General features: G+C 39.8%; 1 protein-coding gene across 2 annotated transcripts in view; it reads left to right on the forward strand.

The window, feature by feature from the left end:
• Positions 1-11,596, forward strand: part of FKBP4 (FKBP prolyl isomerase 4) — a 39,314-nt gene extending 27,718 nt beyond the window's left edge. Inside the window, exons 6-10 of one of the 2 annotated variants that reach the window (XM_073000970.2) lie at positions 3-93; positions 2,229-2,312; positions 4,446-4,631; positions 10,224-10,463; positions 11,025-11,596. In XM_073000970.2, the coding sequence (XP_072857071.2) occupies positions 3-93; positions 2,229-2,312; positions 4,446-4,631; positions 10,224-10,463; positions 11,025-11,120 (697 nt within the window). In that variant the 3' untranslated portion in view covers positions 11,121-11,596. The remainder of the gene's footprint in view (positions 1-2; positions 94-2,228; positions 2,313-4,445; positions 4,632-10,223; positions 10,464-11,024) is intronic. The other variant, XM_073000971.2, reaches the window with a different exon arrangement.
• The last annotated feature ends 5,195 nt before the right edge of the window (positions 11,597-16,791 follow it).

Below are 16,791 nucleotides of genomic sequence, written 5' to 3' on the forward strand. Positions count from 1 at the left end.
AGCTATGGCTTTGGAAGTGCTGGGAAACCGAAGTTTCAGATCCCTCCAGATGCAGAACTACGGTATGAAGTCAAACTCAAAAGTTTTGAAAAGGTATGTAAAGAAAGTTTTTCTTCTGGTGAAAAGGGGATTGGCAGAGGGTTTGTTTTTATCAGGTCATTGCATATGTGTGGAAGAGGAAATAATTGAAGTGAAGTTGCAATAGACTTTAACTTGATGGTTACCTGTTGATTAAAAGTGTTGCTTGTTCCTCATTGGAAAATAGTAGTATAGTGGCAGAATGTGAAATTAAGTGACGAAGTTAAGAATAATCAGATCAGTTTGGTTCACACATAGTCCCATCTATCTCCATTTTATTTTCTTGATAAAGGATATATACATTGAAAATTAACCCCTTGCCCTGTTGCAGGGAGTCATTGTCAGACCTAGTCTGGTGCCATTATGGTTGACCTAGTCAACCATAGCTTTATTTCTCAGTAGCATCTGAATCAGGAGAGAACCCAGTATTTCAATGCATTTAAAATATAAATATATGCAAGGAATATGGTATTTAAGTGCCTTTAAAATATTTTATTTTTAAACTCTGATAAGTGTTTAAGCATTGTTCTGAAGAGAATCTGCCTTTCTTTACTGTGCAGTGATACCTGATTTCTTCTTTGTGATAAGTAATCAGATTCTAAAGTCAGGGTTTCCTGCGTACCAATTAGCAAGAGAAAAGATAGAATCGATGGAAGATGCTTGATAAAAATTTGGGATCTGTCATGGGGTAGATATTTTATGCTTTACAGAAATAAAATTATGGTATTTAAGTGATACTGACAATATACGTGTTTTCAAATGTATACTCTTGTTTCATTGAAAATACATATATTAACTCTTGTAGCAGTAATTGTAATATGTTAAAGTATGCCCAAAATTACAGAATAATTAACCTTATTGAAATAGACCATGTTCAACAGATAAGAAAAAGGCTGTGTAATATTTGTCCTCGGTCTGAAAACAAGAGAGGATAACAAGGTTGGTCAGGCTACTAAAGTTTAAGAAACAGACTAGATTTTGAATCCAAGACTCTTCAGTAGGCTGGGCATTGCAGCGCTCTAGATGGGGTTGGGCAGAAGAAATGGAAGAGTCCTAAAAGTCATAACGGCCAGTTGTTGAGACTTGGCTTTCTTTTTTAAAGTATCTTCCAAAATGGAATCTGCAACCTTTTAGGATCAACTTGACATAGCAGGTTCCACCTTATGCAAGGTAGGTTTCATTCTCTTTCTTAATCTTTGTAGGTAGCTGTCACTCTTGTAGGATCACCATAAGTCAAAGATGTATTGACAGGATATAACAACTACTACCATTGTAGGTAACCTATAGCAGATAATGCCCAAATATAGTCACCCATCCATGTTTAGACCCAACCTGATACAACTGATTGACTGGCCACTCTTCAACAATAAAGAGAAAATAGAAGGGAATAAAATGTTGACAGTACTAAAGCATATGAGGAAAAAAGAAGCAAATGACTGCTGTATTTGAATGTAAGCTTTTGTGATCAACTCCACTTTCTCAGGCCATGAAAGCTCACATTAAAGCATAGCAGTTAATCTTTAAGGTGCCACAAATTTATGTGTGTCTGTCCCTCCTATTTTCCTTTTCTTTTGCTATTTTTCTTCTCCCCCCCCCCCCCTTTTTTTTTGGTTTCATCCTTACACAGCCTAATAAGGCTACTTCTTTGAAAATAAGAAAGGTTGTCTTTTAAACATACAGTTCTCCTCCCTCCCTTCCCAAATTGGTGTTTAACCTCTAAATGTCCTTGCAAAATTGTATTTTTAGAAGGGTGTTCAGTATATTTTAGTCAACATTTTTTAAAGTTACCTTTTAAATTATGTTTTTATCATTCTTTTGGTTTATTTCTATTGTAATGATAAGGTTTCAGTTGAATTTTTGAAATTGTTGTACATTGCCTTGTGTTCCTTTATTGGAAGAAAGGAGGACTATAATTAAATAAATGAATAAATAAATAAAACAAATCTCTTCTTTTCACTGCCAGTTGTCGTCTTTATGGTAAGTCATTCTAAGTTATCCAAATGGATTGTTCCAAATCCTTCCATATTAATTAGGGCCTTTTCGCTCTTGATATTAGATGTACAGGGTATATATAATTAAGAGATGCCATACAGTACCATGCCATTCATCTGTGGGCTTTCCTGTTAATTAGTTTATCTATGTTTTCACAGGCTAAGGAGTCCTGGGAAATGAACACTGAAGAGAAGCTGGAGCAAGGTTCTATTGCAAAGGAAAAGGGTACCCAGTATTTCAAAGTAAGTATAATACAGTATAGAATTTTATATTTTCCTCTGGCAGGTTTTTGTAGTGGAGCATGTGCTTGGTTGGGTGTACTGTACTCTTGTTATGTTCTGCTGAAGCTAGAATACGGATCCCTTGGCTTAATTTCCTTCTGTACTGGAGAACAAGTGCTCTAAATCATTGGAGCTGGCTTTTAGGTGCATGGTTTTACTAGGATCTTGCAAAACCAGGAAATCAAACTAAATGTGCCATGCAGCATCTTCAATATATACTTCACTGTACTATTGTGAACATTTTGGCATATTAGATTGTGCTTGTGGTACTTGAGCTTTTGTGATCAGGTGTATGAGCAGGTAAGCGATAGCACAGAACATTTGTAAATATTTTAAATATTGAAGGAAATAACTATACAGTGGGGTCTCGACTTACGAACGACCCTACTTGCGAACAATTCAACTTACGAACCCGCCCTATAGGGGAAATAAGGACTCGACATACAAACTTCCCTCGAGTTACGTACAGGAAAAAAGTGCCCCCTCCCTCCCTTTAGAGGCTTCTGGAGGGGGAAAAGGGTCAGAAACTTAAAAATAAATAAAAGAAAGTCACTTACCAGGCCTTGATAGCCCCCAAACAGCAGGAAAAAGAGCAGGAAACAGCTAAAAGCCGACACCCAGAAGGGAGCCTGGCAGCCATTTTGTGATTTCCCCCCCCTCCTGCACCCTCCTCTCCCCGCCTATCAGCTGATGTGCTGGCTCTGAAGAGGCTTTGGGAGGCTTGCTCAGCACCTAAAAAGCCTGCCTGTGTGTCTTTGTGCTGAAAAAATCAGCACAACATGCTTTAAAAGATGATTTAAAATTGGCTTGGTTGAAAAAAAAGATTTCTAAAGTGCTTTGCAAACTGTTCCATGCCTTCCTCCTCGTTTCCTGAACCTGAGGGGGAAAAAAGAAAAAAATATCCCCCTCTAGTGGCAGAAGGCGGAATAGCAGCTTCCCATTAGTTTCTATGGACGGAAAAGAGCAGATACAGATTAAATGGTTTTCAATGCATTCCTATGGGAAATGCAGATTCAACCTAAGAACTTTTTGACCTAAGAACCACCTTCCAATACGGATTAAGTTCGTAAATCGAGACCCCACTGTATGCCCACACGTAAGGGGTTAAAACTCTCTGATATTAAGAGGGAAGGCATGGTCCTGCTGTACACAGATAATACTTTGTATCAAAAAGAAGAAACTTCTTGGATTTCAAAGGAAAACAATTACAGGAGACCACTCTAGATTTGGAGGGAGGAAGGGATCCATCATGCAGCAGAAAGAACATGAAAGTGTTGCAAACATTAGAATAACTACCTAGACAATAGGAGCCATTGAGAGTTGCTCTTAATTATGTAGTGCCATCCTTTGACATGGTAGTTTAAAAAGAACAGGTGTGATAAGGCAAACAGTCTGAAGTTAGCACATATAAACAATGGAGGAAGAGAGGCATTGAAGCTGTGGGAGATGTAAGCTTTCTCTGTCCAGTTCTTCAACAATAAGGACAGATTTTCAGTTTCCAGACTGAGATTACCTCATAAGATTGATTTATTACAAAGGTGGGCAAAGCGCAGCCTGTGGGCCACATGCATCCAGGGTGTTTTTGAGCCCAAACACCCTGAGCACCTCTGCCAATAGCTGATTTTATACTCTTGAAAGCCTTGAAAGAGTAGAAGTTTTTTCATATTTGTCAAATAGACTGAACCAAAAATTGCCCAGAGATGCAAGGGCAGTTGTATCCCTTGTATACATAGTTGTGTGACAAAACAGAACAGTGATTTTTATGAACCTTTTGTTGACTTATTGCACGACACAGTGGTATGTTATTTATATATTAGGCAGATTTGACTTAACAGTGTATTATTTTTATTAATCTGTTATCACACCAAGTTAAAAATGTTTGAGATTAATTGATTTGTTGTAGTTTAAGAAACTATTTCTATATTTTCATATTTCTGGTGTGGGTGATGGAGTTGATAGCTTGGAACAGGTTCATGTGCAGTTATCTTCTTTTCTTGAAAATTACAACTTTGGCCCTGGGCATCTCAAGGGTAGGGAATTTTGCCTTTTCACCCATTTGATTTTGAAACACTACTATAATCTGTTGCCTTCCAGGAGGGAAGATATAAACGTGCAACTTTACAGTATAAGAAGATTGTATTGTGGCTGGAGCATGAAACAGGACTCTCTGATGAGGAGGAGGCAAAGGCCAGAAACTTGCGGCTTGCTGCCCATCTTAACCTGGCCATGTGTCATCTGAAGCTGAAGGAATATTCCCAAGTCTTGGAGAATTGCGACAAGGTAAATGGCATTTGAAATACCAAAAAGATGTTTATCTGTAGATCAGAGGAAAGATATATTGCCCGAATAATACATTTTATCTGTGATTGTTTCCCTTGCCCTAGTTGATGGAACATGCCTCTGACTCTAAAATTTAACTCTACACATTCATTTGCAAAGCTCTTCCTAGATTAGATGATTCTTGAGCTAACACGGTGGCTGACTATTCATCGATGTGGAATGAGAAAATGAATGGAGGTAGAACAGAAAAAATTAAGAATACACATATGAATTTCTTATACATGGACTGCAGAATAGGAGGGTCTAAGAACGAATCTTAGTGGCATCTTTCTTCCTCTTGGCCCAATATGCAAGTAAAAGCAAAGGTTTCACTATTAAAATATAAGTGGATGTGACGTCCTCCTTTCACGTCACAATGGTCACGTCACTCTCATTCACACTTTACACACTGCCACCAACCACACTTATTGATCTGACTCATCAGGCAATGGTATGGATTTCAAAATAAAAAGGATTGTTTATTGAGAAAACATAAATAATAGTAAATCACTGTGGAAACTAAATAAGGCAATCAATGTGATAAAGTATCCCCCTCAATCACTCTCTTTTTCAGACCTACACTAGCACAGTACCTCATAACATGAATAAACAGGCCCTAACACCCTAACCAAGTTCCTAACCGAACCCTATCTCATCCCAATCTTCCCATCTCCCAATTCTCAATTCTCTTAATTCTCTCAATCCTCTCAATTCTCTCCTCACCGCATTCACTCCCCCCCTTATATACATTAACTCCACCCACTGAAGTCCCACCTCCTGTCCTGCCATAGGTAGATAAACTCCAGCCATAGCAGAGACAGGCAGGTGACATCATCACAGCCATCACATATCTCCCCCCTTATAAAGTTGTTTTGCGATGAAAAGCTAAAGTGCTTTTCATTCCAAAACAACTGCACATGAAATATACGAATACATACCCCCATATAACCACATAACATTTTTAAGCATGAACATATCTTCTTAAATATACTTACTTTCCAAATACCCATCTGCAAAAATATACACATAGGTAATAATACAGTCACAGTATTAATTTGCAACTTTTTACACTTAGTTAAAAAAAATTTTAAGAGTCGATGTTTACTCATCCGTCGTCTTCGGGATAAGGCGTCAGTAACACAGTTCATTGTCCATTTGACAACCTTACCCTCTAAGTCATAGTCCTGCAAAATGCGAGCCCACCTCATTAGTTCACAGTTCTGGGCCTTCATAGTCTTTAGCCATATAAAAGGTGAGTAGTCCATGCACCAAATGAAATGTCTCTTCCAGACGTAGGCCTTCACTTTCTGGATCGCGTAAACGATGGCCCAACACTCTTTTCCGATGGTCGACACGTGCTTTTCTTCCTTTCGAAGTATCTGGATCAGGTAGGACACAGGATGCTGGTCTCCGTTGTCATCACACTGGTACAGATCAGTTCCTACCCCGGCCTTCGAAGTATCGATGTGGACGATGAATTCTTTATTTAAGTCTGGAGCATGCAACACAGGGCGGTTGGTTGATGCTTCTTTTAGCTTTCCAAAAGCCACCTTGCAGTCAGGACCATGGAACAAGGTCACTGGTCCTTTTTTTCATCAGCTCTGGATCATTTCGTTGTAACACTCCTTTGGCTACATCAGGTTTGCTGGAGAAAACCGGCTGATACTTATTAACCAATGTTAGATCACTCTGCTGTTCTATGAATAGAGCAGGGCTGATCTGCACCTCCTCTGAGATGAACTTTTGCTGACCCTTCCCTTTCCAGAAAGGTAACTCATGTTCTCTTTTATCAGCTGCTTTCATTTCAAACAGCACATTTTTTTCTTCACTATAAGAAGGGTTAAGGGCATTTACATGAACAACCCTTTTGTCTAGGTGTTCAGCTCCCTCAAGAATGTCATTGAAGTTACTCATTTCATGAATAACTCCATATGGACCGTACCATCTCAGTTGTAGATTGTTCCCCTTGATGGGCCTCACTAGAAAGACCTCATCTCCAGGAATAAACTGAAGTTCCCTAGCCTTTTTGTCATACCACAGTTTTTGTTTGACTTTTTGTGGTTTTAGATTCTCAGCAGCCAAATCTAGATTTCTTTCGAGGCTGTTTACCACAGAGTTTACACATGTGATCACATTTTGGGGGCCTTCTTTAACAATCTGATCCCAATTTTGCTTAATTAGATCAAGCGGACCCCTCACATGTCTCTCAAATAATAGCTTAAAAGGGCTGAAACAAGTACTCTCTTGTGGGACTGATCTGTAGGCATATAAAAGTAACTGTGAGTTTTGGCCCCAGTTCTTATGGTTCTCAGCTAAATAGGCTTTAATCATCCTCATGAGGGTTCCATTGAATCTCTCTGCCAACCCATCACTTTCCGGATGATAGGGAGAATTCTCTAATTGTTTTACTCCACAAATCTGCCACAATCTCTTCATAAGTTTGGAAGTAACTGATGTTTTTATAAGGTCTGCTTCAATACTTTTAACAGGTGTAGAGATTTCTGGTAAAGGGCACATCTTAACCTCAGTCTGGTCACTGTTATAACTCTGTTTCTGGCACATATCAACTTTCTGACAGAAATTTCTAACCTGTTTTTCTATTTCAGGCCAATGAAACTTCTGGGTTATTCTCTGGTTGGTTTCAATTATACCCAAATGTGCATTAACTAAGACTGAATGTCCCTTTTCCAAAATTATTGAATCATATTTATCTGGTACCATTAACTGGCTTCTAATCTCAAGTTCCCGTTTTGAAATATTTATCTGTTTTTCTCTGTATAGCAACCCTTGTTTAGGGGATAATCCTTTGCCAGCCACTTTTCCAAAACAGCCTTTTAAAATAGGATCTGTTAGCTGCTCTTGGACAAAAATATTTTCCTGAGGTATTTCCAGAGAAATTGCCTCAGCTTGGGGTAGATTTCTATCTTCCTCTTGAGAATCAGTAATCTTTCCTGCTGCCTCATTTTGTTCTGGTAGTGATTGTGTAATCACAAAGGCACTCTTGACATGTTTTGAGAGATCAGTGCCTATAAGAACTGATGCAGCAGCAATGGGAATATTTTCATCATAACTTGAGAGCTCCCCTCTAAATGTATCAATTTTAGAGAGCTTAGCTGCCTCTGCTTTCGTTTCTACGGCTACAGAGCTACCTCTAGAGGGAGTCATCTGACTGTTCTGTATGCAATATACAGACTTGGTCTCTTTTAAATTCACTTTCTGAGGAGAAATTTCTTTATTTTGTTTTGTATTAAAACACTGGGAAGCAATGTGTCCCCTCCCCTGACAAGCGAAGCAAATTTTCTCTCCCCATGAGCTTTTGCCAGCAAATCTTTCTGATTTTTCTTTTCCCTCCAAAACCTGGCTCTTGGCCTGGCTCTGTCCTGAAGGCTTTTCAACAAAATGGCCGCCCACTTTCTGCTGGCTCTGAACTAGCCCTTTGGAATACTTAGGGTAGTCTTCCCATGTTTCCCTCATGTTTTCTTCAGAATAATTCAGGTTTTGAAGTTGTGCCTTAACCTGTGTGCCTTCTTTTGGTTTCGGAATAGTTTGTGGCTTTATCTTTCTTTCACACTCATAAGCCTCATCCACTTCCACTTTGGATTGTAAATCTTTTCCCTCAGAAAACTCATCTATGCCGTATGCATCCTTAAAAACTTGCCTTAATAGAGTAAACCCAGACCTCTGTTTCTCTTTCAGTTGTTTAATATATCTATTTTCCATTTGCTTAAATATATTGTCAATATTTTTCATCTCTTCCATATACCTATCCTAGTCATCATCCCTATTGGATTCTTCCTCACTATTTATTTTCATTTGGCAAGTGGTGCAGCTTTGACAAAATTCTTTTATTTCTTTTCCCATTTTTGGCCAGTAGTACTTCTGGGATATTTTCTGCTTAGTCTTTGCCATCCCTAAATGTCCCGATAGGGTGTCTGTGTGACATTTTTTCCATTACTTTCTTTCTATATTTAGAAGGAACTACAAGCAATTTTTCCTTCTTGGAGTTTATTAAGATCTCCCTACATAAAAGGCCTTCTTCTTCACAATAATATCTCTCACGGTTCTCAGGGGTTACTGGACAATTGCTAACCATCTTAAAGCACTGCTGCAAGGTTGGATCTATTTGTTGATCCCATTTGCTAAACTCAATAGAGTCCTTCCCCTTTGAGTTCTCCGTTTCTATTTCTATTTGTTTCATTCTGTATATATGTTCACCATTTAACTTATCTCCAGAACTTTCAGGCATCTCTGGAGATTTTGGCTCACTTTCAGCCATTTTACTGCGCGTTAAAGGCATGTTACTTTCACAAAAGGCTCCTTACTATTTTCAAGCCTCTGTGTAAAAATACTATTTTTCTTTTCTGTGCTCAGGTCTGATATGTATTAGCAGTGTACACCAGCTGATCTGGCTAGGCCTGTAACTGTAACTACGCTCCCCTGGCGTGTCCTTCTATCCTTTTCCCTGGGCCTCTTGCCCACTAAGGATACTTTATCTTATATTACTGCCTTTGGCTGACTCCAATTTCACCACAGCTCTACCCTCTCTCAGGTGCTGTTTACCATGGAGATCCCTCAGCTTTGCTGCTCTTGGTCTGTCCCCTCAGAGTTCACCTAACTCAGGACACTCTGACCAAGTCACCACAGCTTTCGCTTTTGGGCCACTCTCCCTCACAAAATGGACACCACGGAGCTCATATATCAGTTCTTCCACTCTGAAGCTTAAGCGCCTCTCCACTAAATTTGCTCCCCTTGAGTCAAATTCTAGAGAGTTACCCACGCTTTACACTTCAGGTGACCCTAACTGAAATCCTCTTGCTCTGGTCACTTTGGCCAAGGCTTTACTGGACAAGTCGCATCCCACACGCTCGACACCAATTTTATTGTGACATCCTCCTTTCACGTCACAATGGTCACGTCACTCTCATTCACACTTTACACACTGCCACCAACCACACTTATTGATCTGACTCATCAGGCAATGGTATGGATTTCAAAATAAAAAGGATTGTTTATTGAGAAAACATTAATAGTAAATCACTGTGGAAACTTAATAAGGCAATCAATGTGATAAAGTATCCCCCTCAATCACTCACTTTTTCAGACCTACACTAGCACAGTACCTCATAACATGAATAAACAGGCCCTAACACCCTAACCAAGTTCCTAACCGAACCCTATCTCATCCCAATTCTCAATTCTCTTAATTCTCTCAATCCTCTCAATTCTCTCCTCACCACATTCACTCCCCCCATATATACATTAACTCCACCCACTGAAGTCCCACCTCCTGTCCTGCCATAGGTAGATAAACTCCAGCCATAGCAGAGACAGGCAGGTGACATCATCACAGCTGTCACAGTGGATGTAAAAAAAACACCTGTTGCTGCAACATCCAAAAAGCTTTCTGTAATTTGGTTGAGCCCCATAAAACAGTCCCTGCGCCAACTAGTTTCAGGATAGACCTATCCAGATAGGGTGCCTCTAACTGCTGATTTCCTCAGAACCAACATTTTTCTAAGTGTTTCTTTTCCACTGGTTTCACTTAACGACCAGGCCCTGGAACTGGACAACAATAATGAGAAAGGCCTTTTTCGGCGTGGGGAGGCCCGACTGGCCATCAATGACTTTGAGCTGGCCAGGGCTGATTTCCAGAAAGTGCTACAGCTCTATCCAAGCAACAAAGCAGCTAAAACACAGCTAATCATCTGTCAGCAAAAGATCCGTGAGCAGCATGAAAGAGAGAAAAAGATGTATGCCAACATGTTTCAGAGGCTTGCAGACAAGGAAACAAAGGTAATCTTATTTCTGTTTTGGCCAAAGGGCAGAACCCACTTTTCCTCTTTCAGAGTAGTAGATAGCACAATGAATGGAATTCATTGTGTTGTGTTATTTCTCAGGGCTTAACAGTTTCCCATTTTTTGGCCCCTTGGAGTACATGTAATGGTAATGTAATGGTAATGTAAAATTGTTTTATATGTATATTTATTGTATCATGCGTTGTTAGCCACCTAGAGTGGTCCTCACACGACCAGATAGGCGGGATATAAATTAAATAATAATAATAATAATAATAATAATAATAATAATAATAATAATAATAATAATAATAATAATAATAATAATAATAATAATAATACATTCAAGTCCTCTATAGATATGTAACACCTATTTTTGAACCCTGGGAAAATTTAATGTCAAAGTTTAAACTTTTTGTTAATTGTTGTATAGCTGTTTCATTTGAACCCTGTTTCACTTAGCTAGAAGACAACTCTCTCAACAACTCAGAATCTCTATCTTAAATGCTTCACAGAGGCAGGAATTACTCTCACCTTGTTTTTATCTTGTATCTTGTAGCAGGAAGCTGATTCAATTCACAAAGATGAGACGGAAATGAAAGACGACAAACAGAATGGAGTTGAAGAGAAAACAGAAGTTGATGTAGAAGCTTGAGGCTGAAATGCTGATCCATTTTGTAAAACTCAAGAATTTCCAGTGAACTAGACCTTTATTTTTCTATCTGATTAAATAAGGGGAAGAGGCTGGGGCTATGGTGCTGCTTTGTATCTGTCTGTGTAGGAAACATTGGTGGCAGAACAGATCTGAGTAATCTTAGGGACTTTATTTATTCAATCATGAGTTCGGGCTTGTTTGTTAATCTTGGGGGTTCTGTCAGGATCCCTTCCTCCTTAGTTCCATGTTCTTCTCTCACTGGCATCCCTCTCAGATTCCTGCACAGTGTAGTCTCAGATCTCACTCTTCACTGTTTACTGTTAATCAAAAAAAGAGAAGAGTCAAAGAATAAGCTTATCTACAAAAAAAAAGTCATTGTAAGGAAGACTTATGAACAAACAAAAGCCGTGTGTCCCTTCTCCTATTACAGCCTAGTCATGTCTTGTTCATGTCAATGCAGGCATGCTGCTCCCATGGGCAAGTGTTGTCACCTTTCTTGTAATGCCTCCTCTTTTGCATATTGCTGAAGATGAAGACTGAAGTCCAAAGCTTGAGCAATAAAGCACCAGAAAAAAAAACACCCTGTTGTGTGTGTATGTTGTGTGTATTCAATGTATAGCAAAACTTTTAAGTGATGAATATTAGATTCAGCTGTCACTCACAAGTCTACTTGGTGGTCTGCGGCCCTGAGAATAGACCTATGTATAACACTTGCTAGTGCAAATTCATAATCACTTGGCATACATGATTAAACAAACTAAAGACTTAGGTGGCACCTATAAAATGCTATAAAGGACATTGGTGGTCCCTGACATGCTGGTTATCACTACCTACTAACATTGCCTCTGAAACACGATTGACCGGGGGGGGGGACCTCCGAGATGCCCCCAATGGCAGCGGAGAAGCCCTGGAAGGCATCCGGAGGCACAATGGGCAGCCTACGGACCGGAAATGGGAGGCGGGGAAAGCACCAAATTTGAATTTGGCGCTTTCCCCGCGTTCCCCCTCCGGTCCGTAGGACTGTTTTCTGGCTGCAAGTCAAAGTGAAATTTTGCGGCCGGAGAAGTCTAAGTTGAAAAGTCCGCCATCCGACAGTGGAGCCATCTGCAAGTCGAGGGTCCACTGTATATTCTTAGCTAACAAGTATTCATATCATGGTCTGTGACTACCTCCAGTGGCAGTTTCTGGTAATATATGTGAAAATAGCTTTTTTCCGGAATTTTTTCTTTTAATGTACTGGGAATTCTGCACTCCCAGCAATAACTTCAGAAGGATTACTTTGAAATGGCAGTAATACAGTAACACCATCAGGCACTTCATTAGCATTTGTAAAAGCATTGCTGCTACAGTCCAGTTGCAGATCACTGTTGTGTCAACACACTCATGCAGAGCATATATTGAAGGAGTGAACCCTTATGCAGCAAAGCAGATCATATTCATGAAGTCATCTGTCCCAGCGATGGGTAATCTCACAGCCTATTAGCCTCTATAGAGGGAGCCTCTCAAAGAGCTACCTAGCCCATGCTCCTTTAGACTCTTATTTGAGTGACTGTTCTATGAGGAGCTTGAATCTCTTCTATCATGTACATGTATGTGTCCTGTAACATCGGAAAAACCAAAGAGAACAGACCAAAAATATGTGTTAGCACTGATATTCTTATTCAGCACCATAGAGAACCCGCAGATTCCCACAAGCAGAGTTTTGGGCCATGAGACAGAAGTAGGGTTGTAAATCATAGCTCTCTTAGTTCTTGAAGGTGAAAATTTTAAAAAAAACTCAAAAAAGTTTTTCCGTTGTTCAAAATTTTAATTCATTTTTCACATGTTGGCACTTTATGAAAAACTTGCAGAAGAGTTTTTGTGCAAAACGTAGTCCACTAGTGCTGGAATTTGGTTTACATCCAGAGTTAGCATTTTTGCCATGGGGGGAGAACCACATTCCAAATGTTTGTAATTCTGAAAGTTCATTTTTGGTCTCAGCAGGAAAATAAGACGTGTAGATGATTTTTATTTCTTTCTGGTGTACTTCTAAAGATAATTAAACTCAAAATTATTATATTCTGTTTTTGAAAAATATATATTTTATTATTTTTATGACATTGTAAAATAATAATAAATGGGTTTTGGCCGCAGGACTCAAAAGAGGGAAGAGGTGCTCAGTTCTTCCTACGTGTATCTGCATGTCCTGAGAGTCATGTGAGAATACAGCCTGAGTCTTGAGAATCATGTGAGAATATAGCCTGAGGGGAAAAAAGCTTTGCTAAAATGGGTTTTAAATATTAATATACTGTATTTATACATTATTATCTCAGTTACATGTTTCTATACTAATTATATGATGCAGTTAGCAATCGAAGGAGATATCTCCTGACTACAGTGGTGCCCCGCATAGCGATGTTAATCCGTTCCGGATTAATCGTCGCTATGCAAAAACATCGCTAAACGGAACATTAAAAGCCATAGCTTTTCCTATGGCTCCAAAACTCACTGTTCAGCAATGTTCCTCCATAGCGCCGCCATTTTCGCGCCCTTGGTAAGCGGCAGGGCGTGAAAACACTTGCGGCGGCCATTTTGGAACTGCCAATCAGCTGTTTAAAAAACATCGCAATGCGAAGATAAATGAAACGCTTACCGATCATCGCAATGCGATGTTTTGCCTGTACAGAACATCGCAATGCGATCGCATTAGCGAGCTAAAAAATTAGATCGCTATGTGAATTCGTCGTTAAACGGCGTGCTCGTTATGCGAGGCACCACTGTATAGTCCCAGCCCCACCACTTGGTGTCAGTTGGTTGTGCTGGTTTGGTTAGACTTAGGCAGAAATTCTGATCCTCTCTTGGATCCTGTATTTTAGAATCCAAGGCCAGGTGCTAGTGCAGCAGTCACATACTGCCCTTGTATTGCTGCACTTGTCACCTTGCTGATGAAGCTGGGGAAGAATTTTGCCCACAGTCCATAACTGGCAACATGCAAGGGAAATGCTTTCTGTGTATCAACATTCCATTTTAATATTTGGATGTAATTTTACCACATTAATCTGCCAAAAGTGTGCACCTGAGTGAAGTCCTCCTACAAGACACCTGCACATTTTCCTTGTACATATGCACTGTCATATTCCAGGACAGCAGCCTACACAGAGTAGAAGAATTTCCTGGAAGTTTGACTCTTAGCAATGAAGAGAGTTATTTTTACATGGCACCAATGAGGGACCTAAACAAACTACAGTAGGGCCCCCATATCCGTTGGGGATCGGTTCCAAGCCCTCCATGGATACTGAAAACAGCAGATAATAGTGAACGCTCTGTGTGTGTGTGTGTGTGTGTGTGTGTGTGTTGTATCGGTAAAAGGAAAATTCACATGCATTACTAGAACTGGCCATTTGAGGGTGGCCCCTCGACTTGCGGAATTAATCTGTATTGGAACGGTGGCAGCAGGTCAAAAAGTCTGTAGGTCAAGGGTCCATTTCCCATAGGAATGCATTGAAAACCCATTAATCCATAACTGGCTGAAGAAAAAAACACACACCCCCCACCAAAAAATAATAATAAATGCAAAAAGCAGCACCTTAATGGTCCGAAGGGGTCGCTAGCTGCCGCCATCGCCGCTGCTGAAGCCCTCCGAGGGCTTCTCCGCCGCTACCGGGGGCCCCACGGGGGTCCAGGGCTGATGCCATCGCTGCTGCCAAAGCCCTCCAAGTGCTTCTCCGCTGCTGCTGGGTGCCTCATAGGGGTCCCCGGCTGCCACCGTCGCCACTGCTGAAACCCTCTGAGGGCTTCGCCGCCATGGGAGGACTCTTGGAGGTGGTCCACTGCCACCAGCTTTCCCAGGATACACCGGGTCTGCCAGGGGAGGGCTTCCCCTGGTAGGCCCGGTCTACCCAGCTATCCCTGTGAAGGCCGGCGGTGGATGACCTCCAAGATGTATCCCATGGTGGCGGAGAAGCCCTGGAAGCTCTCCAGAAGTCCCCCTCAGCGCCAATCGGTGCCTCTGGAGAAGCAATCTCCAGCGGACTATATTTTTGTGACTTCAGGGGTCTGCACACACATATTTGGCTAACGGACATGATAAGTAGAATTGTTGTGACATGTTTTGCAGAGCTTAAGAGTCCATCTGTCCATCCATCTGCATCAATTAGTGATAAAAACTACTCTTGGAGATTTACATCCAGAGAGAAACAAACTAAAATAAATCCTAAATACAATAAAAGACAAATACCACATATATAAAACAGGGGTCTCTAGAACTGTAAGTCGCTAAAAAATAACATTATAGTAATGAGTTACAACTTTACAACTGCCATTCTTATTTTGAATATCTACAGTTCCCCTCATCTCATTCCATCCTTCCATCATCATTTTTACTTTCACCTGAAAGCTGGCGAACAATGAAATTTTTCAACTCAGAAGTATCATTTCAATTACCTGTTCCCAGGGAGGCTGGAAACATTGTATTGATTTTAAAATAATGAAATCCAAGTTGCACAGTTTTGTTTTCAAAGAATTTCCTTTCCTACCTTCTTCATAATCCTTTTAACAACTTAAAAACTCAGAATTTCAAATGCTGACACAATGGTCTCCAGCTAAAGTATTCATCCCTACCTTTGACTCTGTAAACACAATAATTATAATGTACCTTACATTCTTCCACCAAACAGATTTTCATATACCTGGCCCCCACTTGATCATCTGCTTCTTTATTCATGCATTTCTCATTATTTTTTCATTTGAGAAAGATTGCCCCATGAAAGAAAAACCTTGCATGAGATGACATAAATTTATGAAATTCAGAGGCATGAAGTCTAGTTATAGGGTATCACAAAATCCACTTCAGGCACTATAGGCCAACATTAATGTTATGATTCTGTGTTACACATATTTTTCCTTTCAAATGCTTTAAAAACATTTTGCTGCCTATTAACTTTTTTTTTGAGGAACCAAATTGGTTCATTTACCTATGCCCAAATTGCTTTTTTTTTTTGTTTAGATGCAATAAACTGCCTGCGATGTTTACTGTTATAGTCTTTCCAAACATGACAAGCACACAAATGTAAAATTAATATGACAAAGGACAGGACAGACTTTCACAGGAAGACTTATCAAAACAGAAGGAAATCAGTTCTCAGCCAGTATGTATACAACCAGAAAAAATAATCAGCTATTGTCTTAAAATAATAATTCCCATCCCTACTCAGACTATTGTGAAAGAAGAAATAAACAATGTTAAATTCCCCATTTTTGAAAGTATAAAATCCAGCTGTTAATAGGAATGGTCTTCATTCCTTAGTGAAACCTACTTTTGTGACTGGAAAACAGAACCACGAGAAACAAGAATATTGATGTTAATAAAGTTGAAGATAATGGTACATCGTGAGGAAAGTTAAAAAATAATTAAAAGGAAGCCAAACCTGTGGTAGCAGCCTTTAAGTAGCAAATGAGAAACCAATGGCTCCTGTGTTGTGGTCCATGGAGGAGACAGTTGATTTTATTTTTGTAAAACTTGGGGGGGGGGGGGGGAAGGCAAGTTCCACATATATTTGGTTGCTAATCTTTGCTGATTGCTTTGTTGTACGTAATTATAAATCTGTGATCTTTTAATTCTGATTTTTATTTTTTGTCTGGTTTGCCAAACAAAAAGGAAAACAAAAAAATTGGGAAAAATATTGTTACACAT

This window comes from Pogona vitticeps, chromosome 5 (genome assembly GCF_051106095.1).
Source record: "Pogona vitticeps strain Pit_001003342236 chromosome 5, PviZW2.1, whole genome shotgun sequence".
Classification (NCBI taxonomy): domain Eukaryota; kingdom Metazoa; phylum Chordata; class Lepidosauria; order Squamata; family Agamidae; genus Pogona; species Pogona vitticeps.